Genomic DNA, 26,933 nt, shown 5'->3' on the forward strand with positions numbered 1-26,933 from the left:
TTCATACAAAGGGTGGCTTTCGTGTTAAATTTTCCTACAACAGTAGCCCAATAACAGAATTTACAAATATCCAAAGACTAAATGCTTTTGGTCACACAGTCATTCTATAATCACGATTGTCTCATGGTCACGTGGGTCCACTAGACATGGCAGGAAGCTGGTGACCGAAAGATGAATGTACACAGTTCCTTGCACTATTTCAAACAGTATTTATACCCGTCCACATTTTAACTAATATTTACACCAATTAATATCTCATCCTAACTTCCCCCCCTCCCCCACCAACTGACCTCCTGGTATCTTGATAAATTCCCTTGGCACCAAATCGTTCCTTGTTTAACAGAGGAAAAGATGCTTCTTGTTGGAACTGTGAACAGTTTGCTGGAGCATCTGTGACACAGCCCAGTTGCTGAAACTTTTCCACTTGCCAGTTTAAACCACAAGGTCACACGAACTTCCACCACTTCAGTGTCATTGCCCTGAGGGGTATGTCAAGTGCTGGGGGAACAGGTCCTCCCAGCATGACGGGAAATCAGAAGGAACCTTCAGCCACTTCACCGTCAGGGAGCCACTCTGGCCTGTAACCGCCCCGTGCCCCCAGCCCAGCTCCAATCCAGTCTCCACTTCCCGTCCTCTTAGCTCTGTGCTTGTGTTCCAAGCCTCAGCCTTCTCCTCGGAGACAAGGAGATGGTGGTCTGTCCTGGATGAAAAGGGACATTAAATATTGTAATAAGGTTTTGTATTAGGAAGGCTAATGTATTTTTAAAATAGAAATTACAGAATACAAAGCTTAATGAAATAGTCTTCCCTGTGCAGGAGCATTAGAACTTCATGGGGAGGCAGGGATTCTGAAGTCAAGGGAACAAAAAAGTGTGAGTCACCACTCAGGGCCTGGCCCACCGGGGGACAGAGCGGGGCTGAGTGTCTGAGCGCTTCCCTTGCTGCTAATGATGCTAGTGATGATGATGGTGATGATGATGATGATGATGATGATGATGATGATACTAACTCAGCATCGCCCCTTCCTCAACACTGCCGTGGGGCGTGTCCTGGAAATGCAGGGCCCGCGGCACAGAGAGGTCAGGCCGCAGAGGGGATGCGTGGGAGCAGGACTGGCTCCTGGCAGGCCGAACCCAGGACAGGCACACGGTTCAGGGTGTCACGGAACTTTCATCACATCAGTAAAAGTCGCGTGGGGAGCTTCTCATTGACCAAGAAAGACTGGCTCACGGGAAGATCAGACAAATACCGAAAAGCTTAGATCCATGTTTCTTTCTGGGAATCAAAGCAATTAACTATAGGAAATTATCTTTGATCAAATGAAATTTATAGATTAAGTCATTTGAGAGAAGAAGATTAAAAATTCTGGTTCTAGCTGAATACACCACCCACTACAGTAAAATCTAAATAAAAAGTACAATGACTCGCAATGGAAAGAGCAAAGTAAAACTAAGGAATGTCCGAGTGTCGGGCATCCCGTGGGCTGGCAGAGACAGAAAGGCCTACACTTACAGTCCCGCACGTCGTGGGGATGTTTGATACCGACTCCCCAGTGCACCGAGGCCCGGGCCACCCCGGTCTTCACTGAAGGACAGCTGTGCTCTGGGCTCCTCTGAGGATCTCCGAGCAGAAGTTTCCTGCACCAGGCTCCCCCGCCACCCCAAACCCCAGCAGCCTCAGGGCTCCTTTAGGACAGAACCAATGTCTTAAGTTCCTTTTTGGTCACCTGCAGTTTACAGAACACAGTGTGGACTCAAGGATTTCATGGACAGAGAGGTAAGCACACCGCAGGGGCCTAACCAAGGTTAGCCGCCGAACACGCACCTGTCTGAATTCACGGCTTAGATTCAGAAGTTTCCCTTCTGTGAGATTCTCAGTCACGGTTCCTTCTTCCTCAGGCTTACTGTCTTCCTCGCAAAGAAGAGCTACATTATTTTATGGGATTGTAACATTACTTAGCAACAAAGAACCATCTGCTGTCTCTACCTTTGTCAGCCATGGTCTGGAATCAGTTCTGAACCAAACATGAGCTGAGGAAAAGGAGTGAAGGAGAAAGGCCCGCCATTTCTCCGTGACGGAGGTAGCATGCAGGTGAAGGTCCGAGTCAGACCAACCATAGAAGATGAGTAAGGATCAGGGGCTCAGCTCTAAACCCTTATGGCAGCATTTGATACACATCAGAATTGGAGATCAAAACCATCACTGATTAATTTAAAAAGTATTTTACATTTCTCTGGTCTTAGATTTATTTTCAAACTTAAGCATAATGAGACAACTTATTTTTAAATAAAATATGGTGCCCATTTGTAACTGTTTATTGTGGACCCAACAGGATGAAGGAGGAACGGATTCAGAGGGAGGAAAGTGTCCCCAGTGAGGCAAAAACAGCCCTGTAACTGGCGGGGCAGCTCAGCACCCACGGCCCTGAGAGCCTCCCACCTCTCCTTGCCGAGTTACATCCTGTCTTGTGTCAGGAATTTTCTAGGGGGTGGGGGAGAAATCGACATTTGCCCCACTCAGCCCCCTGAACTCATCCATTCCCAAGGGGCAAGTGAGGAGGCCACTCTGACTGTTTCCACAACCCTCTGTGGAATCTTGGCTTTCAAAAAGAAAATGAAGACAGAGCTATTTCAAGACATTAAGGTTATGTATACATGATACTGGCCTGACCATCAAATCAACTAAAATAAAAACAGCCGCTAGATCATGTTAATGAGATGTCTCTGAGACGCATCTGTCTGAGCCTGGGTCTCAGGGACCAGGGCAGCATCTAAGCGTCTCGAGGAGTCTGCACGTTCTGCTGACGGCAGTGAGGACGTGCGTGTGGAGCCGGGGAGGAAGAGTGCATGGGTGGATGCTCACGTTCCCAGGATGGCCCCCCGGTCCCACTTTACTGCATGGATCCCAGTCTAATAATGTTGCCCCACAGGCTCTCTCTCAGCCCCTGGGAAGAGTCCTTACACTGTCCATGCTGGGGCTGTGGGAAAGAAACGGCTCTGTGACCTTTCCCAGCCCGCAGGCATCACTTGGCCAGGAAAGCTGGGCAGTTGGGAGGGAAGAGTCTCAGGAGGCTGGAGAAATTCAGGCAGAGACAGCCGAGGAGGAGCTGAGCAGCTGGAGGAGCAGGGGCATTATTGGGAGTCTCAGAGACAAAGCCGGGAACTGTGTATTTTCAGTTTAACGTACATGTTTATTAGTTCATCCATCTATCCACCCATCTATCCATCCATCTATCTCTCCACCAATCCACCCATGTACTCATTCATCCAACCATCTATCTATCCATCCAACAGATGCTCGCTAAGCCCTGCTATGAGCCAGTTCCTTGCTTAAGGAACTCAGAACATTGTTTGCACCTACAGAAAAAGATGTGGTACTTGCAGGCTTCTGTGCCTTTAAAAGCGCTGCGCACAGCACTGGGAATTATCCTCTTTCTCCATCCTTGCCCATCTGTATGGCCAACTCTTATTTGTCCCTCCAGACTCAGTCCAGGGGCAGCTTGCTCAGGGCCACGATCCCAGCTCAGTGGGTCCCTGGCTGATGGAGCCACTACATCGTCTCATCAGCCCAACAGCTGTGACCACACTGGGTTGACATTATTCACAGGATGCTTGCTCACTAAACTCTTAAGTTCCATTCTGACCTGGTTCTCACCACCGCAGCTCTGTTTACTCCGAGTGGCACAGAATGGGTGATCCAAAAATGTTTGCTGAAAAACGGAATGAACGAAGAAAGGAAGATCAAGCAAGCCGCTGCTCATTTTCCCACCACTCACAACCATCCCTGGCGCTGTGTGAGCCAGGCCCGCACTGGGAGCTGCGGACACTGCAGAGAGCGGGAGGGTCACGGCAGCCCCTGCCCCCCTGGAGCGCTCACTCTGACCAAAATCGAAGGTAGGCTTCTGGTGGGTCACCGCTGATGACTGTCACTCACCAGAGTGGTATGTGACATACTCTGTGGTATGAACGGAGGCCCGTTCCTGGAGGGCTGGGCCCATCAGAGTCTGGGAGGGGCCAGCCTCCAGTTTCAAGGACACGACAGATCACTCCAGACCATGGTACCACAGCCCACTTCTCCATGAGGTACAGTGCCTGGAGCCCACCATCCCTTACAGGGGCTCCGAGAATGCTTCAGTTTCTTTTAAATCAGAAGAAATAGATGAATATAATCCAGTTTAGGTTATATCTGTCCTTATACCAGTGCAGTTGGTATAAAGACAAATATATAATTTAACAAATATAAATCTATCTATATTATTTATATTTCTATATTATATATAGAAATCTATCTATCTATCTATCACAGATTGTACCTCAAACATAAAGCCACGGAATCTGAGAGAGGAGGTCTTCCAAGGCCCTTGGTGTTTACATCCGTTCGAGATCACTCAGTCCACGCACCTGGACAAGGCAGAATGTTGCACTCCTGGTATTCCAAGGCCGGGCCCAGGCAAGGCATGCCCCCGTACTTGGGCTCAGGATTGTTGCAAACTCGTTTCCGGTTCCGAATGCCCCGGCTGCAGTCTCGGCTGCACTGGGACCACGATGTCCAGGCTGACCAGGCCCCATTGACGGTGTGGGCAGAGTACCTCCCAGCTCGCAGGAAATCCCCAGAAAGACCTGCCAAGGAAATGGCCAAAGGCAGACTGTGTTAGGAGTTCCCAGAGTGGTCGAAGTCCAAAGGAATGTTCATTCTGGATCCACTGTCTGCTTTGCTTCTGCACCTACACTCTGAGAAATCAGCTGAACACTTTTCCTACTTTAGAAGCAAAGAAAGAAAAAAAAATTGTACTTCGGGTGATAATCTCCTATAGCTCAATCTTCTTTCCCTGCAATTGCTATTAAATAGGGGAGCAGCCAAGAACTCAGTTTGTGAATGTGGCAAAGTCCTTATACAAGTAACAGGGTTATTGTGATAGGGGACTTACTGTTCTGAGAAATTCCTTACAAAGAAGATACGCCTTTCTCACTTCCTTTGGAAATTCTGCAACAAACTGCTCGTGCAACTCACGTTCATTTTGATGAAAATGCCTACTGACTTACAATTAAAAAAGACTCAGTCATTTTCTCAGTGTAGGCAATGTGACAGAAGTTTTAACAAAAACATCTCAAAGTATGCCACCAAGTCCTGGGGACGGGTGAGAAGGCCGATGTGTGAACAGTCCGAGCCACTGTTCAAAGTTCCTTTTCGTTTGTTTGAAAACTCTGGCTCAGAAACTGAGGCGGGATGCTCTTCAGAGAAAATGGATTGGAAAACCTTTTCCTGGGATGAGCCAGTACTTTGTGGCTAATCAATAAAGAACACAATTTAGTCTCAGTTTGTGTGGTCGGAGGCAAACAAGCCCCATTTTGTACTCTCAGGATATCAATACCAAACCCTGTGGATGATCATTAGAACCTGAAGCCATTAAGACACAAGAAAGATGAAGCGCTTTTTATCCACGCCTACGATGTAATTTTGGAGGAAACAGAAGATATACACATGTATATCAGCACTGGCCTTAGCTTAGACTGCTATCGTTTAAAATAATATTAGCTTTGGTTTTGTATACACCTGAATGGAAGGATTTAAAAATATATGTTCAGAAAAGAGAATAAACTTAATGTATAAGGAAAGGCTGTTATTCATTTTCTCTTTTTTTCTTAACGTTGAATGATGGCACACAAAGCTCACAGCCTGCTCTGAAATAAGGGAGTAAGTGACTGAGTTGGAGACAGGGTCACCAGGTTTAGCAAACAAAACACATGCTGTTCAGTTAAATTTTAGTTTCAGATAAATAAGAAATAAGATTTTAGGATAAATATGTACCAAATATCGCATAGCATATACTTACTAAAAAAAAAAGCCTCATGAGATATGCTTACACTAAAAAAATTCTTAAAAATGTCTGAGATTCACATTCAGCTGGGCATTTTGTACTTTATCTCACAGCCTAACGAGATGACAAGGCCATTCCTCGTGGTATTTAGATCTTTAAAATGGGCCTTAAGTTGTCTGTCTCTTGGTATTCCATCATATGCCTTGCTCTTCTCACTAAAGCAGGATTTTACAGAATTAATCGGAGCGAATATCATTTTGCTTGATTTTCTAGCTGGTGGGTGTTTATTTCTCTGAGTTAAATTGCAGACTTAATCACACCAAATTCTTCACTAAAGCAGACGTTGTTTTTCTCAAGAAACAATGAACAAGCTCGTATGGTTGCTGAACTACAGTGAGCAGAACAGTTTGAGGTCAGGAGTCAGTTAATGTCCGTGAGAATATGACCAGGAGTGGACCTTGAGGGCAACTGTTGGGCCTCCAAGCATCCAGGCTGGCAGCTCCAAGCTGCCCTGGGTGTTCAGCAGCTCCCAGGAGGGGTCACCGAGATCCGTGACATTTGTGCAGCCCTCCCCCAGAGCCATGCTACATAAGAGGTTCCTTCTGGCAACATGGGAGGGAGTTCATGGCACCAACATGAACTTATCCCTTCACGTCAGCCCAACATGGCAACTCACCAGCGCTGTGGTTCTTCAAGGCCAACCACTCTGGGTAAACCTAAAGCTCCTTCTTAAAAATGACTTTGGTGCTGACTGGCTTTCTAAATCACAGCTACGTTGGGAGAATCAGGTAGGATCATAAATATAAAAGGGCAAGAAATGTTCAAGTGTTCTAGTGCAAGACGTTACTACTCCTGTTCTCATCAAGTTGTGCTCCAAGAACCTTCTGTGAGCACTTATTTGCTTCTTAGAATTGGACAGGTTTTGTTAAGTTAGATGAGAATGACAGGAGAGATAAAGAAGGAGATGACAGAAGAAGATTCATTTCTGCTTTTAAAGAAGGAAGAAATTAATCTTTGTGGGATGGCCAGCCTCCCGCACTTTCCTGCAGTTAAGACACCTGAGCTCCAGGGGGAGCAAGTGAGTAGCCTGAGGTGAGCTGACCAGTCAGCATCAAGGCCAGGCAGGGAGAGCACCTGCCTGTCCACGTCTGGGCTCTGCCTACATGAGTCATATGGCTTTGAAGGGATTTATATGACTGCAAGGGGCAAAGGAATTTCAAAGACTATTAAAGGACCACATGTACTTTTTAACAGAAAGATGCTTTTATGGCTATAAACATAGAGATGCACTTCTGTTGTCTTTGTCCAGTTCTGAGATTAAAAAAGGAAAAGCTTATTGGCAGCCGACCTTTCAGAGCCAGAAGAACTCTGGAAGGACGCTGAGCCTTCCTCAATATATTTTCTGATACTAAATAAAGTTCCCATGAACTATTCTTGACCTACTAAAAATACAGTGTTATTTCAAGGGTTGAAGAAACAGGACCACCTCGACATGGAACTGAGTTTTTATAGTAATGATCTGACCCATCCATTTGTTGTAAAGCCAGTTCTGCTCTAGAGAGACTGTTGTTATAAAGATTGTTCTAATCAAAAGGAAATTCCACCCGCCCCCCAGGCTCTTCTCTGAACTCAGAGCTGAGATGGAACGCCTGCTTGTGGAAGTGGCTCAGTCCCTACGGAGTCGCCACTCACCGTCGGTGGAGCAGCCGCTGGTCCCGTCACTGGAACAGTACCGCATCTCAATCCTCTGTCTTCCCACTTCCAGCAAGTTGGGATCAGGCAGGCGGGCCTTGCACGTGTATCGAAACCTCTGCTCGTAATGGCCCCCGTTGTCCGAGATGTTGACGGGTGTCCAGGGCGTCCAGGGCGTGGTCTTCTTCAGCTCCGGGCACGGGTTCGAATTACAAGGCTGGTACTCCTGGAGGAGACAAGGCAGAGCGTGAGCATCTCAGACGGCAGAAATAGAGCCAGTGGCTTCCTTCCTTAAGTGAAAGACAGGGCTCTTCCAGACTTCAGATCCTGACACCCACCAGCCACTCCACAAAGTTAAAAGCACGCTGTTTGTCAGATTGGGCATTGAAGAAAACGCTCAGTGTTCAGGTTAACTGCAAAAGGAATCTGCGTGGTTTCTGTGCCGACAGTGAGAATGAGACAATAAATGTAACTGTATGTGGAAAAAAAATGGTGATCCCCGAACAGTCTTTCACTTAATAAGTGACCGAAAATGCTGATTATTCTGATGTTAAGTTTAGTTGTTTTTTTAAAAGATTATAGTTACAATGATGGAACCAGAATTTGCTTTTTGGGGCCACATTATGTTGAGTTTGAGATTAATGAATAGTTTCAGCCCTGAGATCACAGATTCAAAGTGTTAAGACGGCAGCTATCCACATGACAACACAACATATGATAACTTAATCTACAAGAAATTTTTACAAGATTTCTCTGGTTAATACCTTGACGGCATGTCTCAATCTCACCTCCCTTTCCTCAGTACCAGGTTCCTCCCTTACAAACATAGGTGGGAGGACCCTGGCAAGTGGGGCATGCCATTTCTGGGTGATGGAATTTAGGACTATAAATTTAGGATGGTTAATTTGGCAAGAATTGTTATTCTTCAGCAACAAGGCCAAATCTACGGAGGCCACAGTCTGACCTTGAGCACAGCCCTAGATCACAGTCCTTCTATTCGATAATAAAGGATGTCTCATGAGAGGGAAAACTCACAACCCATAATACACCCAATTACGGCCATGCTTTTAAAATAATTTTACCAATGCTAAACATGCATATAAAGTAGGAGTTAACTCTCTAAGATTTATTAGGAAAATGCTGCCCCCAACCCTTTCAGTTCCATATGCGGATATTTATCCCATCGAGCCACAAGAAGCATCTTCCAGTAGCAGGCACCGCCCCTTATCCAAGCCCTAAGGAAAGGGATTCAGCTCTTTACTCCGTACCCCGCTCCCTGTGTCTCCCGCACTGATGCAGCCTTCCCATCTCCCACCATGCGTGCTGCACTCCTGGTTCCATCCAAACCCAGCGTTCACACTTATCGCTAGATGAACCCCATCCGCACCTGAGCGGTGTGGAGAATCGATGGATTTCTGTTCCGTGTCCAACCCCCTTCCAGCCCAAGCCCAGGGCTCTCCTGCTTTGTGAGGGTGGTTGTCCAGTTGCTATGAACTTGCCATGAGTTCACCCCTCCCGTCAGATATGTGGATGCGGTAAGAACTGTGTTACTTGGTTCATGCTTTTCAAAATAAAACTGCCTCAGAAACGCTGTGTAAATGAGTTCTCAGCAGGAGAGAAAGTAGCCACATGTGTCCACAGCAGTAGCTTTAACTGGAAGCCCTATTAAAACTTTATTTTGTCATGATTTCAGTGACTCGAACGAGTTTTACTGACTCAGAATCCATCTTTCAAAAATGCTTACAAGGAACAATACTCAGGACTCTTCATGTTTGTGGCTTCATAGGAGTCGTTGCAGGAAATACGTAAGTGATCATCACTGCTTTTTTCAATGCCTCTCGCATTCCTTCCCGGGCCCACACGGCCGCCCTCACCTCCACACCAGCACGCACTGCAAGACAGATGACTGCATTTCCCTCTGTTCGCAGCATCTTTTATTATAGCATCTTTTGGATGCTGTCCTTTAAATGAAAAAAATAGCTCCAATGAATGCCATAAACACGATCGTGTGAAAGACTAGACAATGAAATGGAGACCATGAGACAGGAATGCAATAAAGCGGCTCTGGGACCTTCCAGGCCCGCAGGGTGGCAGCACGGTCAGCCCCAGACTGAAAAGGTCGCGTGTCTTCCTCCACCGCTCGGCACCAGCCTGGCTGTCCAGGGGCTCCTTGCCGAAATGGACCGAAAGCTGTGCTTAACGACGCTGCTTAAAAAGCGCGGGTCTTGAGGCGTTCACAACTTGGACAGCACGTGCAAAACAGTGCGATCCCACGTCTCGGTAAACAATCCCAGAGGACACTCGCAGCAGTCCTGAGCTTCCTTACAACTAGAACTTTCACCTCTTCTGTGGAGATAAAGTTTTGTTTTTGAAATAGATGAGTGGAACATATATTTTAAAGCTGGCTCCAGTGCCTGGGTTGGCCTCTGTGTGCTGGTGACATGCTCAGCAGGGCAGGGTGGGGGTTCACGTGTCCCAGACGTGGGCACACCTCAAGGGGGAAGAAGATCAATTCTGGCTCCTTAGACCTAAACCTCCGATAACACAGTCTGTTCTTATGTCCCTTTATCTCCTCGTTGTACAAAATCCAACTTGAGTCTCAGGACTCCTCTTTTCAACAGCTTTGGAAGATTTCATTATGATGCATTCATCTGAAATATCCAATTATGAAATGCTGAGGAATAGTATAAGTGACCTGTTTGATAGTAATGACCTGAATCATAAAGTGATTCAGTTCAATGGTGAGTAGTTGTAAGGCGTAACAGAACCCGTGTGCTGCAATTTACTGAGGACCCACTGCTGGAAGTCAAATAGAAAGACTGTGATGACCCAAGTGAAGCCAAATCTGAATATAATTGAGTGGCGTTACATTAATGCTAAGAAAGAATTTATTCTAAAGGTGATTTCAGGGAACTAACTACTATCACCTGCCACAAAGGATTCTTAATATTCTGGTGGAAAACAGCAGATAAGAATGGTCACTAAATTGGTCCCCCTTCTGCTGTCCATCCAAGGGAATTAAAACCAGGATCTCACAGAGGTGTCTGCTCTACTATGTTCATTGCAGCATTACTCACAACAGCCAAGATATGGAAACGACCTAAGGGTCCAATAACATATTAACGGATAAAGAAGATCACACACGCACACACACACACACAGTGGAATATTACTCAGCCATGAGAAAGAAGTAAACCCTGCCATTTGCAACAACTTGGCTGGACCTTGAGGGTATTATGCTAAGTGAAATAAGTCAGACAGAGAAGGATAAATTCTATACGATTTCACTCATAGGTGGAATCTAACACTGACAAACTCAGAGAAACACAGAGTGGAGTGGAAGTTACCAGGGGTTGGGGGTTGGGGGGTTGGGAAAACGGTGGTCAAAGGGTACAAACGTCTAGTTTTATAAGATTAGTAAGTACAAGGAGCTAATGTACAGCATGGTGATTATGGCTAATAATACTGTATCATATACTTGAATGGCGCTGAGACAGTAGATCTTAAACCTTCTCACCACAGAAAAGAAATGGTAATTATGTGCCAGGTTGGAGGTGGTAGCTAATGCTATGGTGGTCATCATTTTGCAATTTATAAATGTATCTAATCAACACAGTGTGCACCTGAAACCTACACAATGCTATGTGTCCATGATCTCTCAATAAAGCTGGAAAAAAATAAAAATGAAGACAACAGCAAAAGGGCAAAAAAAAGGGCCAAGAACAACAAAGGGAAAAAAAAGCGTGATAACTAAAGCAATTTTAAACGATTCTCCAAATGCGTTGCCTGTGTTTCCTCTGTCCCAGTCAACAGTGATAAAACCACACATTCAAAAGTTTAATATGAAAATCTGGGGGGGCTCCCTGCTGGTCTCCCTCACTTCTAGGCCAAGTCCTAGAGACATGGCTTCTGGGGCTCTTTCTCTCCTCCCCACCTTAACTGTCTCTTCTAACTCAGGCCACCGGCATCTCAGGCCTGTTTCACAGACTCAATGCACGTATTTCACCGACATTTGTGTATTTATAATTCTGCCTCCACCAACAGACTGCAGAATTGTCAAGAGCAAGAACTCTGCCATACTTATCTTATATTAGCAATCTTAAGTATAATAATACTAACTTTTGATGACTGGATAAGTCATATCGATCAATTCACAAATAAACCCATTCTGGTGGAATTTGCATAAACTTGGGGAAAAAATAGATGGCTAAGCAGGGCTCTCCTTGTTTTGCTGTTTATTATTCCTCTGAGGAAACAAAAATATCTCATAGTCTATAAGTTGAAAGTGAAATAGATAAATGGTGACAATCCAAGCAGAACGTTGATACCATGTGTTTGGCACAAAGTAAGAAAATCACGCTTAAAGGGATTTTATCAATAGATGAAGGTATGAACTAAATCTATTCTCGTATGGAATACTCATGGCTTACATATTCACTTATCAAATTTTCTTTCAGTAACTAAGTGCATCACACAAGACAGAAAGCCGTTCTGCATAAGAGAAACAAGGAAGTGTCGCAATTGTGCTTGCAAGGGGCCAAAGCACCGAAGCACGTGCACAGACATCAATCTGTGATCCCAGGAGCCTGTGGAGACAGAGCAAAGATTGACAGGAGGTCTAGGAAATCAGTTTAGTGATCCCAGCAAGAAAGGGAAGGAAAGGGGGATAATGCACTCAAGATTGTGATGTCACAGAATGACCTCTGCTTCCAACCAAGCTGGGCAACAGAAATGGAATTAACTCTTCCACCAAAAACAACAGATATATATACATATATATGAACAGTTCTGAAGATATTGGACATTAGGCAATGAGGGACAGTGATCACCAGGTGAAGGAAACATGAGATGAGCCCCACAATGGACCCAGCCTACAACCTTGAGAAGATTTCCAGGTGGTGGTGGAGGACAAAGAGTGACTGAAGAGGCAGAGCTGAGAACTGAAGGAAGCTAAAGCAGCTGGGGTTCTCAGAAGGAGAGGGCTGCACAAGGAGAAAACCCCAGCTCCTCACCGTTTTGCACCCCCCCCCAAGTATTCAGCTGTGAGAAGCCGGTGGAAGAAACGACACATGGGTGGGGAGAGATCCATCGAAGAAGATCAGAGGGAACAGGGCATGTGGCTCACAAAGGACTGGGAGAAGTGCTTGCTCCTAAGAGCCAGCCTGAGAAGCTTCCTAACTCACTGGCATCCGTTAGGGTACCAAGAAGTGTCTCGCTTCCCTAGTGGGGAGAAATCATCCCAGACCAACCTCTGCCCCGATCTCAACTAACAAAGCTTAAACAAGCAAAAACCAAAAAGGTCACACTGATTTCACATAACTTGATCTTGTCTCAAAGAGGAGCTCTAGCATGTTTGGGGAAATACAAGAGTGTCCAAAGCACAAGGAAAAGGTCACAGTGTCTCACGTACATCTAATCTAAAATTACCAGATATGCCAAGAAGCTGTTAAAAAACAACCTATTATGAAGAGAAAAGTTAGTCAATTGAACTTGGCACAGAAATGACATAGATGACAGAATTTGTAGTCAAGAACATTTAAAAATAGTTATTATAATTGTATTGCATACGTCCAAGGAGCTGGAAGGAAGACTGAAGATATTAAGTAGAAACACGGAAGATGCAAGAAATAAAATCAACTCTACACAACATTCTATGAGGTCAGCTTTAATCTGACATCAAAACCAGACAAAGATATTAGAAGAAAAGAAAACTACATGTGAATATTCCTCACGAACTTAGATACAAAAATGAATAACAGGATTTTAATAAACAAAACTCCAAACTACATAAAAAAGTTAATGTCTCATTATTACATAGGGAGGATGTCACGGGGGCAAGGTTGCAGTAACGTTTAAAACTGGATCAATGTAATTCACCATATTTAACATTCTGGGAAGTAAACCTATATGAACATCTCAACAGATACAGATCATTTCAATACAGTACCATTTGATAAGATCCAAAAGTCCATTCCTTATAAAAACTCTGAATCAACTAGGAATAAAAATGAATTTCCTAAATCTGACGAAGGACAGCTACTAAAAACATATAAGCAACATCTTACTTAAAAGTTAAAGCTTGCATGTTTTTGTAAAAGCTAAATAATATAAGATCAATATAAAATATTCATTTTGTTCCTATGTACTAGCAATGAGCAGTCATAAATTAAAAGAATGACATTTATAATATTATCAAAAATAAGAAATACTTAGGAATAAGTCTCACAAAATATGTGTATGACTGGTACACTTAAAGGAAACTGAATCTTCTAAATGAGCTACAGAATCAAAGGAATCTTAGTTACAATTCCAGAAGGCTGTTTTAAAAAATAAAATTTGACAAGTGAACTCTAAAATTCATATGGAAATACAAAGTATCTAGAACAACAAAAGCTTTTTGCAAAGAAAGGGCATTGTTAGAGGCTTATACAACCTGACTTCAAGATTCATTGTAAAGCTCCAATAATCAAAGTGCTGTGGCATTAAAATCGAATGACTGAGCAAAGGAACAGAATGGAAAGCCCAGAAATAGAGCCATATGTACGTGGGTTATGGATTTTTCAAAAAGGTACAAAGGCAATTTAGTGGAGAAAGTAGTCTGCAGCAAAGTAGTGCTGGAGCAACTAGCTATCCACAGGCGAAACCGGGAACTTTGATCAACAGCTTGCTCTCCCTATGACAATAAACTCAAATGGATCACAGCCCAATAGCTAACACCATAAAACTTCTAGAAGAAAACCTAGGAGAATATTTCTGTGACCTTAGGTTAAGCAAAGATTTCCTAGATACAATGCCAAAAGCATCACTCATGAAAGAAAGAAAAATAGTCAAAATCAGGACCCTCTGCTTTTGAGAGACACTGTTAAGAAAATAAAAGACTAGTCACACCCAAGAGAGTATCGGCAAATCAGATGTCTGACAGAAGACTCGTATCCATCAGATATAAAACAAATTAAAACTCAACACTAAAAAACAACTACCAAGTGTTATGAAGAGACATTTCACCAATGAAGATACACAGATGGCAAAAAGTATATGTAAAGATACTCAATGTCATTTTTTAGAAAACAGTAAATTAAAACCACAAGTAAACCACTACACATGTATTAGAACAGCTAAAACAAAACAAAACAGAAGAAACCCCAAACCTAACAACATCAAATGCTGGCGAGCTCGCAGAGCAACGGGGATGCCCTCACACCCTGCTGGTAGGAATGTAAAATGGGACAATTGTTTTGAGAACTATTTGACACTCTCCTCTAAAATTAAACATAACTTACCATGTGATCTGGACATTTCCCTGCTAGGTATTTACCCAAGAGCAAAAGGAATTGTTGCTACAAATCCTTGCACATGAATGTTCAAAACAGCTTTATTTGTAATAGCCCCAAACTGGAAACCACTCAAATATCCATCAGCAGGTAAACATTTAAACAAATGATCTTACATCCAAATAACAGAATCCTACTCAGCAATGAAAAGAAATGATCTGCTGTTATACACAACATAGAAGAATCTGAAAAGAATTATGCTGAGCGAAAGAAGCCAGCAGAAACCATTGTGACGCTGTATGATTCCATTCATATAACATCATGGAAAACGAAAACAAACGTAGAATCCAAAAGATGAGTGCTACCTGGGATCAGCGTGGGCAGGGAGATAGAAGAGGGAGGGGTTACCAAGGAAACAGGAGACCCTTCGGGTTGATGAACATGTTCATTCTCTTGTGTTGGTGGTTTCATGAATGTACACATTTGTCAAAATGTATCAAATGTTACGAGTGTTATTACTGTTTACCAATCATACCCAATAAAATATTAAACAATATATAATCACAGAAGAACAAACCTCTTTCTAAAAAAGTGGTGGTTACCTCGCTGACTTAGAAGTGATATTCCAAACAGTTGTGTTTGCAGATACCTGCATGCGAATTAACATTACAGTTATTTTTACGGCAGTCATGTTTGAATATTTGCGACTGAAAGTAACTACCAAGTATTTGTAGGTAAATGCATCATACGTACAAAGTGTGCGCCTTCCAGCCCAACCTTACCTGTCATCAGATATGACTAAAAAACACTGTTTTCTTTCATACAGTCAGCCAAGTGGCACCTGCCTGTACCAGCTGTGTTCTTTTATAACCGCATTCCTCTTACAGTCAGTTTCCTTAGCTGCAGTGCATTTTCGTGCCTTTGAACAGGAAGGAATTGAAACTACCTTCCCTGGGCTTTGGAGAAGTTTGTGAGCCACAGGATGGTTTGCGGGAGGGAGAACCCAGCCCCAAGGCTCACTATCTAACCCTCTGCAAATCTTTAGATGCTCAGCACGTGCCTTAGTCTGTTCAGGCTGCTTTAACAAAACACCACAGACCAGACAGGGTGGTTTATAAACCACGGAAATGTATTTCTCACAGCTCTGCATACTGGAAGCCCAAAATCAGGGTGCCTGCATGATCAGGTGAGGGTCACCTTCTGAGTCACAGACCTCTCTGTGTAACCTCACGTGGCAAAAGGGGCTAGCTACGTCTCTGGGCCTCTTTTGTAAGAACACCAGTCCCGCTCACAGGGGCTCCACCCTCATGACCTCACCACCTCCTAATACCATCACACGCAGGCATGAGGTTTTCAACATGTGGATTTGGGGGGGGGACACACAAGCATTCAGCGTGCCACAGAACACACCCCAACAAATGACAAATGAGGAGTTACACAAGACGATCTCAAAGCACTAAACAAACACATTTTTGAATGCACAATTTTGCTTTGGAGTTAGTCTGCTGACCCAAAATAAACACTCAGGGCACGCACCTGGATCTGGTTCACAGAAGGGAAAAAAACTGGACACTCCAACGCTACATGACACACAGTCTGTCCCAGATCCTCTGAAGAGAGGATGATGATTTAGAGATTTTAAAGAATAGTCCTGATTTACTTCCATTACTTTTCTTAAAGGCCCAATGAAATAAGACAGAAATATTCTCTAAAGTGTGAAAGCAATATTGAAACAAAAAGAGTGGATATTTTTAAGTGGAAGAACCCAGGGTCCTATTGCAGTAGCCGCTTGCACATCAGCAGACCCCCTCTGAGCAGCCACCATTCTCTCTCGCACCGTGTTCGTAAATCTTCACTGCATCACCGTTTGCACACGGGTCTCCCCAGCCCACAGGCTTTTTGAGGGTAAAGCCTGTTTGGTGCAACTTCCTCCTCTATTTGGGTGACTAGCAGCACTGCCGCCGCCAAAGGGGGATCCGGAGGAGATGAACCTCTCAGGGCCTTTCTAACGGCTGTGTTCACTTGCAGCCAGCAGTCAACCTGCATTCTTTTAAGAGCCGAAAAGCAGCAAGCATTCCTGTTTTCTTGCTACAAAAAGGTATGTGTCCCCGTGTGTGCTAGGCTATATATGTGTGTGAATCCACAAACATGGACCTGGCTTCCCTCCTTACACATTGTGGGAGGCACTTCTTGTTATAATACTGTAGAGAGCCCAAGAGAATAAGAAAGTCAGTGCTGCCGCTGGAAGCCTTCTTTATTACAGAGGCTGCGATTTGTGGACTTTCTGTAAACACGCATCTCAAGTGAGGGGCACCATTTATTTAGTTTATTCGCTCACTATAATGTCCTTAAATTCTTAGTCTTTGAGCGTGAACATCAAGCATCCAGACATCTTTTCCTGGCAAATACCTTGAAACGAGAGGAGAACTACTTTTTGTTAGGAGTGAAAACCTATCATTGGGAAAAAATGTTTCCTTCTGAAATTGACGATTGAAATGGGTGACCTTGAGCAAAGGAAGTCCCCCCTTTACTTCCATTCATCCATTTTTAAAGGAAAAAATGCTTCACTATCATATGCTTGCTTCTGAAAACTATAGTAATTTGTATGTATTTTTAGAATTCTTATGAGGAATTTTGGATGAACTGGAGTAAATGACGTAAACCAAACTGAGGTTGTATTATTTAAGATGAAGGTTTTGGAAGGACAACTATTGGGTTTTGCTTTCACAGCAGTGTTTGGGGGTAGTTGCTCTGGATTCTTTTAAGTACAAAATAGCAACAAATAGTCTTCTGCTTTCTTACTAGAAAATGATCTTGTGTGTGTGTGTGTGTCTGTGTGTGAGTATCTCACCATACATATACAACTGTAAGAAAAATATGATTTGAGACAAGAAATAGGAAATTCTCTCTATAACCATAAGGATTTGGATGTTATGGTTGTAGCCACACAGCCACACTTGTGTGGGCTAACGTGGCTTAATTTCTTGGCAAGAAAATGTACACGCAAATTAGAATACTGGAAGGGTTATGAAAAATTCAGTCATGAAGACACAGGCTAAACCCATACTCATGGCTTGGGCAAACTCTAATTGAAAAGAAAGAAATGTACTGCGTGTAGTGTATTAAAGGCTATTATTTAGCACCTAGGCAACTGTTAGTAATTTACCAACATCTTATGATTAGTCTTTGTTTGATAAGTAAACATTTATTTTACATAGAAATTAATCTCTAAAACAATTTGTTTTGAGCCTTTGAGAAATGTACTAAAAACAAGTGAGTCAGATGGGGCTGGTAAATAAACACAGCTTGTTTTCACCTGCCCGTTGATGCTAAAATAATTCAGCACCACTTTCTTCTCTTAGCTCATTTGGCTACTTTGATTTAATTTTTAATTCTGCCTTTGTAGCTAAAGGAACTTAGACCAAAACAGAGGTACAATATCTTCTCCTATTTGCCTACTCAGCTGACAAGATTCCTGAAGATAGCTTAAGAAGACAGCAGTTTTCTTCTGCCTTTTGCCCAGCGTGTTTGTTTGTGGAGTCCTACTTGGAGCCTTGGGAGCAGCTGGTCTGTTTTCCATTAGTCACCTGCACTGTGATTCCTTGATGACAGCACAGCTACGGTCTTAACCAGGGCTGTCTAGGGGGGTCTCCTCCCATCAGTTCCTTAACCTAGTGCCTTAGCTTTCTCACCTGTAAAATGCGCATGTAAAGAAAGCCATCATAATGTCTGGGAGTGTTAACCAGACAAGGTGTTTACAATGATGCGCAGGGAGCCTGGTACAGGGGGCATCTTTGGCCTGCACTGCAGCCTGGGAATGAAGAAGGGACGCAGGGCGGGAAAATATTAGAGGCCCTTCAAAGTGGATCACTTGAGAAGTCATCCCCTGTCCATGAAAATGCAGATGGTCACAGCATCCCATAATATCCTAGCAGAGTTACACACAGGGGAATGGATTTACCCAACTGGCAAAATAAGCTTAAATTGAACTGGCAGCCAAGTTTGCATGTCGATTTCACTCCCTTGGTAACGTGATTATCTAGCCGAAAATTATCTTCGAAACTTGTTCTTATCTGAGTTGACGTGCAGCTGACTTTTTATTAGCTCACATTCCTTAAGTAATTAGGTAAGATTTCGTGTCCTAAAAGATAGCTGTAGGAACATTTATTTAATCTAAAATTCTTACATCATGAACGATGCATTTGGAACATCCACTGCCAAGGTCAAAGCCCTTCTGTTACTTCCTTTCACCAGTATGGAAATATTTGGAACTCTCGGGTGTTTTTTTGGCTCCCTAAGCTAGGACCCCATCATTTAATGGAACTGGGAAATGAAAAACATGTATGTTTTATCAACATCTTTGCTTATAATTTAAAGCACAAGAAACAATTTTCTTTTGCTCTTCTTTTGGCCAAGTTATTGTGGGAAATTATGTTTCTCAAATAAAGAGCTTTCAGTAACTGTCTTCTTATAATTCAGATTGTTCGGCTAGATTCCTATTACTTCATGAATAGACCCTGCCAAAACTTACAGGTAAGGTCCTAAATATCCAACTTCTAGCAATTATATTTTTGAAATTAAAAGCCAAAGTAATATTATCCAAATAACATTTTCAACAAAAACACAGGCATGAAAAATCTAAGTATCATTGATCTATCCATCTATCCGCCCATCCACGCATCCTTATTTCAGGAATCACTGTTGGAGGGTCTGTACTGTGGGCAAGACGCTAAGCTGCATCCTCAGGGGACTGCAGATGCTAATGGAGAAAAAAAGCAGGGGAAGTTCAGGGGAGACGTGAAAGCACCAGACGCCCACACCAACTACGTGTAACGGGAGTTCAGATGCAGCAGGGACTTGATCTTAAATAACATGAGGACCTGCTCATTGACACTGTGGCCAGTGCCATGGGCCACTCAGCCTGGGATGCTGTGTCCGACAGACCAACCAGTTTTATACCAAGGGGCATTTTCCTCCTCAGTCACAGCGCCAGAGGTGGGACACACCCAGCAGACGAGTTGCCTTGAGCATCTAATTCTGGCTAAATGGTCCATGCCTTAACAGCAGAATGTCACTGCAAGTGCAAAACAAATGGCAACTGCCGTGCAATCTTACCCACCTTAGGAAAAACATAAAGTCTTCAGTGCAGAAAGTAAAAGACCCGCAGGTTACAATATAAGTTATCGAAATAGTTGGGTATTTCATCCTAAGTTTTTTTCTTAATAAAGTTAAAAGTTTTTGTGCCCCATTTGTATGTGTTCAAAATGTATGCACAGGGTCGCAGCAGGAGTGATGGCGAGCACAGTGGGAGAGAAGTCTGCCCAAGGCTGTGGCCACAACCGATGGCCAAGGTTCACCATAAGGCCCACGGCTGGGGTGGGGCTCCCTGACCTCCCCCATGATTCTGCTGGCTCTCCCCCTAAGGCTGGGAGCTGCATTTACAGGAGGCCCCCAAGATCCCAGAGAGGGATGGGACTCCAACCTGGGGATAAAGGCATGGTCCTTTCTGGGTAGACGACACCATCTCAATGCAGTAATATAAATACATAATGACTTTCATAAGATCCTTCCAAAATGAACTATCACAGAAGTGAATATTCTGTCTAAATGAAGTGACAACATCATAACACAATCATCTGTCTAAGACTGCTACTGATGGATTTATTTTCAAAATTTATAACCTTCTCTCCCAGAGCTTAATTCAATGGCTTATTAATGTCTTGAGGTTATAATTAAATTTACTTATTACTGAAAATACTTTTAACAGACTCTCAGATATAGGAAACAATCTTCTGGTTATTGGGGGAAAGGGAGCGGGAACGGATACATTTGGGAGTTTGAGATTTGCAAATATTAACTGTTATATATAAAAATAAGACAAAAAACAAACTTCTTCTGTATAGCACAGGGAACTATATTCAATCCCTTGTAATGAGCTTTAATGAAAAAGAATATGAAAAGGACTATATGTATGTATATGCATGACTGGGACATTGTGCTGTACACCAGAAATTCACACAAAACTGACTACACTTCAATAAAAAAAGGAAAGAGTTTACAGAGTAAGAAAAGCAAGCGATGTGTTAGGGTGACTATAGACATCTATGTTTTCTCTTCTCTTGTGACAGAAGAAAACCAGTTTTCTTCTTTCAGATCATTCCTCAGTATTAGAAGTTACTTGGCTTTATTACACCGTGAAATGTTCTAACCCACAATCAGACAGAATGTTGCAGTCAGGGGAGTGAGATGGAAGGATTTTTCAAACAAGAGTTCACATGGGCAGGCAGGCATGACACCAGCAGATAGAAGCCTAAATATATATTTAATATATATAATATACAATTATATATAACATATGTATATATATAATTTCACAAAATAATAATCAAAGTACTATGTGAGAGGTTCTAATGCAAGAGAGTTTGAATGGTAGGTTGGGGTGGCTGCCTCGAAGAACACAGCTGTTAATTGCAATTCTATGACTCCAAGTCACCAGCAGGACAAAACTCAGAGCGCTGAGCTTCCCAGATTCAGGAAATTAGATCAACTGCACTGTCTCAACCCCTCCCATCTGGGGGCCTGTACCAGAGCCATGCGGTACCGTCTTGTAAATCCACAAATACATCCTGTGGCTTCAGGCCTCTCTGCCTTTGCTGGAATATGTGATTCTCTTACATTCACCACTCCCTCCAATACCACTCCCTCCTTCCTGCTACCTCTGTGCCCTGGAGAGAAACAGCCTAGGACGCAGGGACAGGGACCTTCTGCACAGGGGTGTCTCCAGGGACTTGGGAAGACACCTGCTACCTGTCTTTCACTTTCTGTTTCTAACTCAGCACTGGACACCTGCTATTTGTCACACAGCAGAAGACTTCCCGGCTCTTCCTCCATCAAACATGGCACTAGTGGGGTCCACGCATCAGAAAACCAGCCTTAGCATTTTGCGCTTTGATAACTTTTCCTCAGTGGTCCTCCAGACCTTTAAAGATACTGAACAATCTTTCAAACAATAAACAATACGCACACAGATAAAGATCACGTGGCTTTGGTTCAAGTGGGGTGGGGGCAGGAGCCTGTCCAGCTGAGCACCCCGCCCCAACTCCACCTGCTCAGTGCAGGGGCTCAGCACGGCGCCATTTGCCAAACACACAGTAAATGAACGTTGCCCTACATCTAATGATTGGCCATTGACCAGCAGTCCCTGACCTTTGAGACACAGGTGAGAGTGCTGGCAGGGGTCCTTGACTTCACCACTCTTATTTCTTTGCCTTGTCGTACTGAATTGGCTATGATCTCCAGAACAACACTGAACGTTAGCAGTGCTGGCAGGAATCCTTGGCTCTTCTTTGACCTTAGTGAAAAATCTTCCAACCTTTCACCATTATGTACGATGGTGTTTGCTGTATCATTTCAATAGATACCCTCCATAAGGTTAAAGCAGCTCCCTTCTATGCTTTGTTGACTTTTAAAAAACTATTAGGAATGAGTGTTGAATTTTACCATTTGTTTTGCATCTATTGGAATGACTATAGCATTAGGCTAAAATGTATTATTTACAAGATTCTCCACTTGCTCATCATAAATGTCACATTATGAGTATGAACATGTGAATGTAAATATTTATATATGTATAATTTATATTTATACATAAAGTCTGATGAATTAGCACTCTGCAAGGTTGCTCAACGTGTACACTGCACAAAAGAAGGTCCTAATAACAATATCCTATTGCAGGGAGCTATACTCAGTAGCTTGAAAGAGCCAACAATGAAATAGAATATGAAAAAAGAATATAAATAGATATATACGTATGACTGAAGCACTATGCTGTGCACCAGAAACTAGCACAACATTGCAAATCAACTGCACTTCAATTTAAAAAAAAGGAGATTCTGGCAGAGGGGCATGTAAGGGCTGAAATTCAGCCTGCATCTTCTCCGAAGCCTTGTGTTTTGGCAGACAGCTGTCTGTCCTTAGAGGAAGGGGCTTAACACATGCCGGCTGCCTGCCAGGACCTGGGCCTGTGGTGCTGTGGCCCTCGGAAGGGGAAGCTTGGACTGCCTCACACAAGGGCACCTTACAGGTTAGCAGTGCTCTGGGTCTCACCTATTTCTACTCCTTAGGGCCAGCACCGTTTACCAAGCAGTTTAACCACTGGATGTGTGATCTTGCGAGAACTTGCTAACAGGAATCTCTCACTTTTATATATATTTATATATTTTTATTGAAATACAGTGTCAGTTTGCAATGTTGTGTCAATTTCTGGTGTACAGCACAACACTTCAGTCACACATGAATATACATATTTGTTTTCATATTCTTTTTCACCATAAGCTACTACAAGGTACTGAATATAGTTCCCTGTGCTATACAGTATGAACTTGTTTTATCTATTTTATATACAGTAGTTAGTATCCGCAAATCTCAAACTCCCAGTTTATCCCTCCCCATCCCCTTCCTCCTAGTAACCATAAATTTGTTCTCTATGTCTGTGAGTTTGTTTCTGTTTTGTAAATAAGTTCATTTTGTCTTTTTTTTTAAAGATTCCACATGTAAGTGATATCATATGGTATTTTTCTTTCTCTTTCTGGCTTCACTTAGAATGACAATCTCCAGGTCCATCCGTCTTGCTGCAAATGGCATTATTTTATTGTTTTTTATGGCCAAGTAGTATTCCATTGTATAAATATAGCACAACTTCTTTATCTAGTCATTTGTTGGTGGACATTTAGTTTGTTCCCATGTCTTGGCTATTGTATATAGTGCTGCTATGAACATTGGGGTACATGTGTCTTTTTGAATTAAAGTTCCCTCTGGATACTTGCCCAAGAATGAAATTGCTGGATCATAGGGTAAGTCTATTTTTAGTATTTTGAGGAATCTCTGTACTGTTTTCCATAGTGGCTGCACCAAATTACATTCCCACCAACAGTGTAGAAGGGTTCCCTTTTTTCCACACCCTCAGTGTTTCTCACTTTAAAACAGATTTCTTTCTCTGTCCACTGCTCAGAATCCCTGCCACCATCTCTATGATCCATCTCACCTCTGGAACTATAGCTCTAAGTTCTAATGCCTTCCCCTACTCGAAGAGGTGGCCATGAGAAACGGCACGCGAACGATTAAGTAAGGGAGAGAGATACAAATGCAACTTAAAATGTTGAAGACATGACTCTTCTCTGCATGCGTTCTTGCAAATATGATGACTCTTTGGGGACTCCCTGAGAGAATGCTTATCTGTTGCCGGTTTTAATTTGTGAAAGTTCTCCCTTAATCTGAGTGCTGCCAGTGCATTTCACACAATTCACTGAGCAGCTACCCTGCACGAGGTACTGAGACAATGCTGAGGATGCAGGAGTGAACCACAGAGACAGGGCATCTGCCACTGAGGGGCTTGGAATCTCACTGTGTTCTCTGCAAAGTATCCCCAGGCTGCCTGGGGCACCTCCCCTCTCTAGCGGAAAGGACTATAAAAAAAAATCCCATCAACGTTCTCTAAATTCAGGCTTACCAAGGAGTTCACTGCGGTACAGTTACAAGGACATGATTTACAATTTAAAACCGTGTCAAGCAAATATCTGCCTTCCACTGAGATGTACGTAAAATGTCTGCAAAGCACTGGATTGTAAACCTTTCTGCTCTACACTAGCCCCTTATTGTTTTTAACTTGATTACACGTGCTGGCAGTTAATTCAGATTCCTTTCAAGCAAATTAGGCAAACCCGATAAACGTACAGTAAACTCAAACCTGCACCTATTCAGAGGACTCCCCTACACAAATATCAACATAAGAGCAACGAATGGGGAATTTTAAATTCTGCTAAAGAACAAGAAACAATGACTACTGGGGAAGAAGTTATAACTTCCATTAATTAGGGTTTTTTTTTTGCAAAGATTCAGATAAAAGATATGTGTAGTGTCAGAATTTTAAAAATTAACAATTTTTATCGGGATGAAGTTGGGTTTCCTTTGGCCAGATTCCTCTCATTATGCTGTGATTCCTGGGATGCATCTAAGAATAACACGATCTGTGAGCACCAAGGATGACAGATAAGATAGAGCGTGAGAGGCTCCAAGATCACATGAGATACGTGCGCCGAAGTCCGCCGAATCTCCACGAAGGCACACATGTGAAATTACGTCTCCTCAACAGCCTGAGGGATTGGGGTTTTCAAAATATAATATCAATCCCAAGGGACCAGAAGCATTTACATTTCCAGTTTAATGGATGTGCAGGCTAAAGACCATTTGTTCCAATGAGGTTCGCAGTACACGGGAAAACATAACAAATCTACTGGAGGTTGACAGGCAAATCTCTATTCTTCCACGCAGACAGTGGGAACGCCTCTGTGGACATGGCGGGGTAGGGGAGGCGGGTACCAGAAACAAGCCACGTGCACACATAACCTCAGAGAAACGCCAGCATATCATCCAATTCCAGTGCGAACCCATCCTGCTGGGGCAAACTACTGGGAACACCATTTGTATTCGAAGTCCCATTGAGCACTGGTCCTCCTAACTCTCGGTAACCTCTAAGAGTAACACCCAAAAGACTTCTCAAATGGTGACATGGGGCTTGTCCAGAGAAACGCATCTCATGCACAGAGGGCTTAAAATTACAGGCTTGACCCCTTCCATCCTCAGGACACCTGTAGCGTCTGTCTATTCAGTATGGCGCTTGCTAGCTGGAGTTGACGTTACCGGGTTGTCAGTGTCTCTCCTCCAAGGCTGGGAGCTCCTTGAGGTCAAGGACAGCAAGCTTAACCAGATTCACATTCCGCCCAGCCCACATCCCAAGCCACGGCTCATACTCATAGTTGTTTAAGACATGCTTATTGAGGGCATAGAGCTGGACTTCAGTTGTGTGCATGAAATGCATCAAGGGAAATAAAACAACATTTGATTAACAGGCTGGATGATGGTCTGAAAAGGGCTCAGGGACATTACTTTTAAATTCTTATTTACAAAGGAGAGCTCAAATATTGGAATCTGTGCAACTTTCAAATATTAAATTCAGACTTTCTTTTCTAATTGGGTGCCCTGCATTAGTTCTATATATTCGAGTCTTGCCTATGGGGGTCTGATAAGGTCTTGGAAGGTCACTGCCAAGTATAATCTAATATCAAAACCAATTTTAATGAACTTCACACACTTACTGCAGGCATACTGGCTTCCAGTGCTAAATTTGGTTCGTTTAGAGAAGCCTTGTAAAGCTAATTAGGAAGAATTTGAAATAACTTAAGAATATGAACAAGAAATGAAATGTTCATAAGCTAATATCATGGGAAGAAAAATTAAATATGAACTACAGTCAGCTCTATTGGGGAAGGAAGAGTCTCTGTGAAAGAAGACTAGTCACAAAATATATTCCTTTATAAGAAACGGTAAGAAAGAACCAAGAGTAGATAAGAACTATATAATGGAATAATCACATCATTTGAAAAGATGTTGATAACATTTCCCCAAACTGTCATCATCTTTTAAAAAAATGAGTGCATACATTTGATAACTGGGCTCATTTATTTATCATCTTACACTCTGCCAGGTATCGAAGACCCATTCATAAATAAAATAGATATTGTCCCTGACTTTAAAATCTTAAATATCTTTTTTTCATTTAATAAGTTTAAAAACAAATTAATTCATCTCATGTTAATGTGATAGAACGTTCCTCTCTGAAATAGGACAAAGTCCAAGTTTATATGATATATTTGGGGGCAACATTGAGCTTAATTTATGGGTTTTTTTTTTAAGTTTTAGAGTCATCTACCAAACTCGAAGTAATGATTGCGGGAAAGTAGAATAAGGAGTCCAGACGTACACATCCATGCAGATTTGCACGCGTGATATCAGGTATGTATTTACAATTATATAGCTTCTTTTTGATGGTAAAATAAATTTTTTTTTTTTTTGCTGTAAGGAAAAATAATTGAAACACGATGCAGCGTATGTGTTGGACATCACTGATGGAGTTACACTGTAGAACTAGTAACACAAGAAAGTCAGCCTAGCTCCAACTATGCGAGTGCAACAGCAAGTTGATGATAGCCAAGTGGCCGCGCCACCCCTCACCCCGCCCCGAGCCGCAAATTCAAGACCTTTCAGGAAAGAAACACCTTCTGTTCCACATCTGAGTCCTGCCACATTCCTTTTCG

General features: G+C 42.9%; 1 protein-coding gene across 3 annotated transcripts in view; it reads right to left on the reverse strand.

Annotated features, from left to right (window-relative positions):
* Window positions 1-26,933, reverse strand: part of SEMA5A (semaphorin 5A) — a 444,249-nt gene that overhangs the window by 20,020 nt on the left and 397,296 nt on the right. For all 3 annotated transcript variants that reach the window (XM_032469911.1, XM_032469912.1, XM_032469908.1), the window contains 2 exons: window positions 7,511-7,736; window positions 4,401-4,619 (listed from right to left, as the gene is read on the reverse strand). In XM_032469911.1, the coding sequence (XP_032325802.1) occupies window positions 4,401-4,619; window positions 7,511-7,736 (445 nt within the window). The remainder of the gene's footprint in view (window positions 1-4,400; window positions 4,620-7,510; window positions 7,737-26,933) is intronic.

This window comes from Camelus ferus, chromosome 3 (assembly GCF_009834535.1).
Source record: "Camelus ferus isolate YT-003-E chromosome 3, BCGSAC_Cfer_1.0, whole genome shotgun sequence".
In the NCBI taxonomy this organism is placed as follows: domain Eukaryota; kingdom Metazoa; phylum Chordata; class Mammalia; order Artiodactyla; family Camelidae; genus Camelus; species Camelus ferus.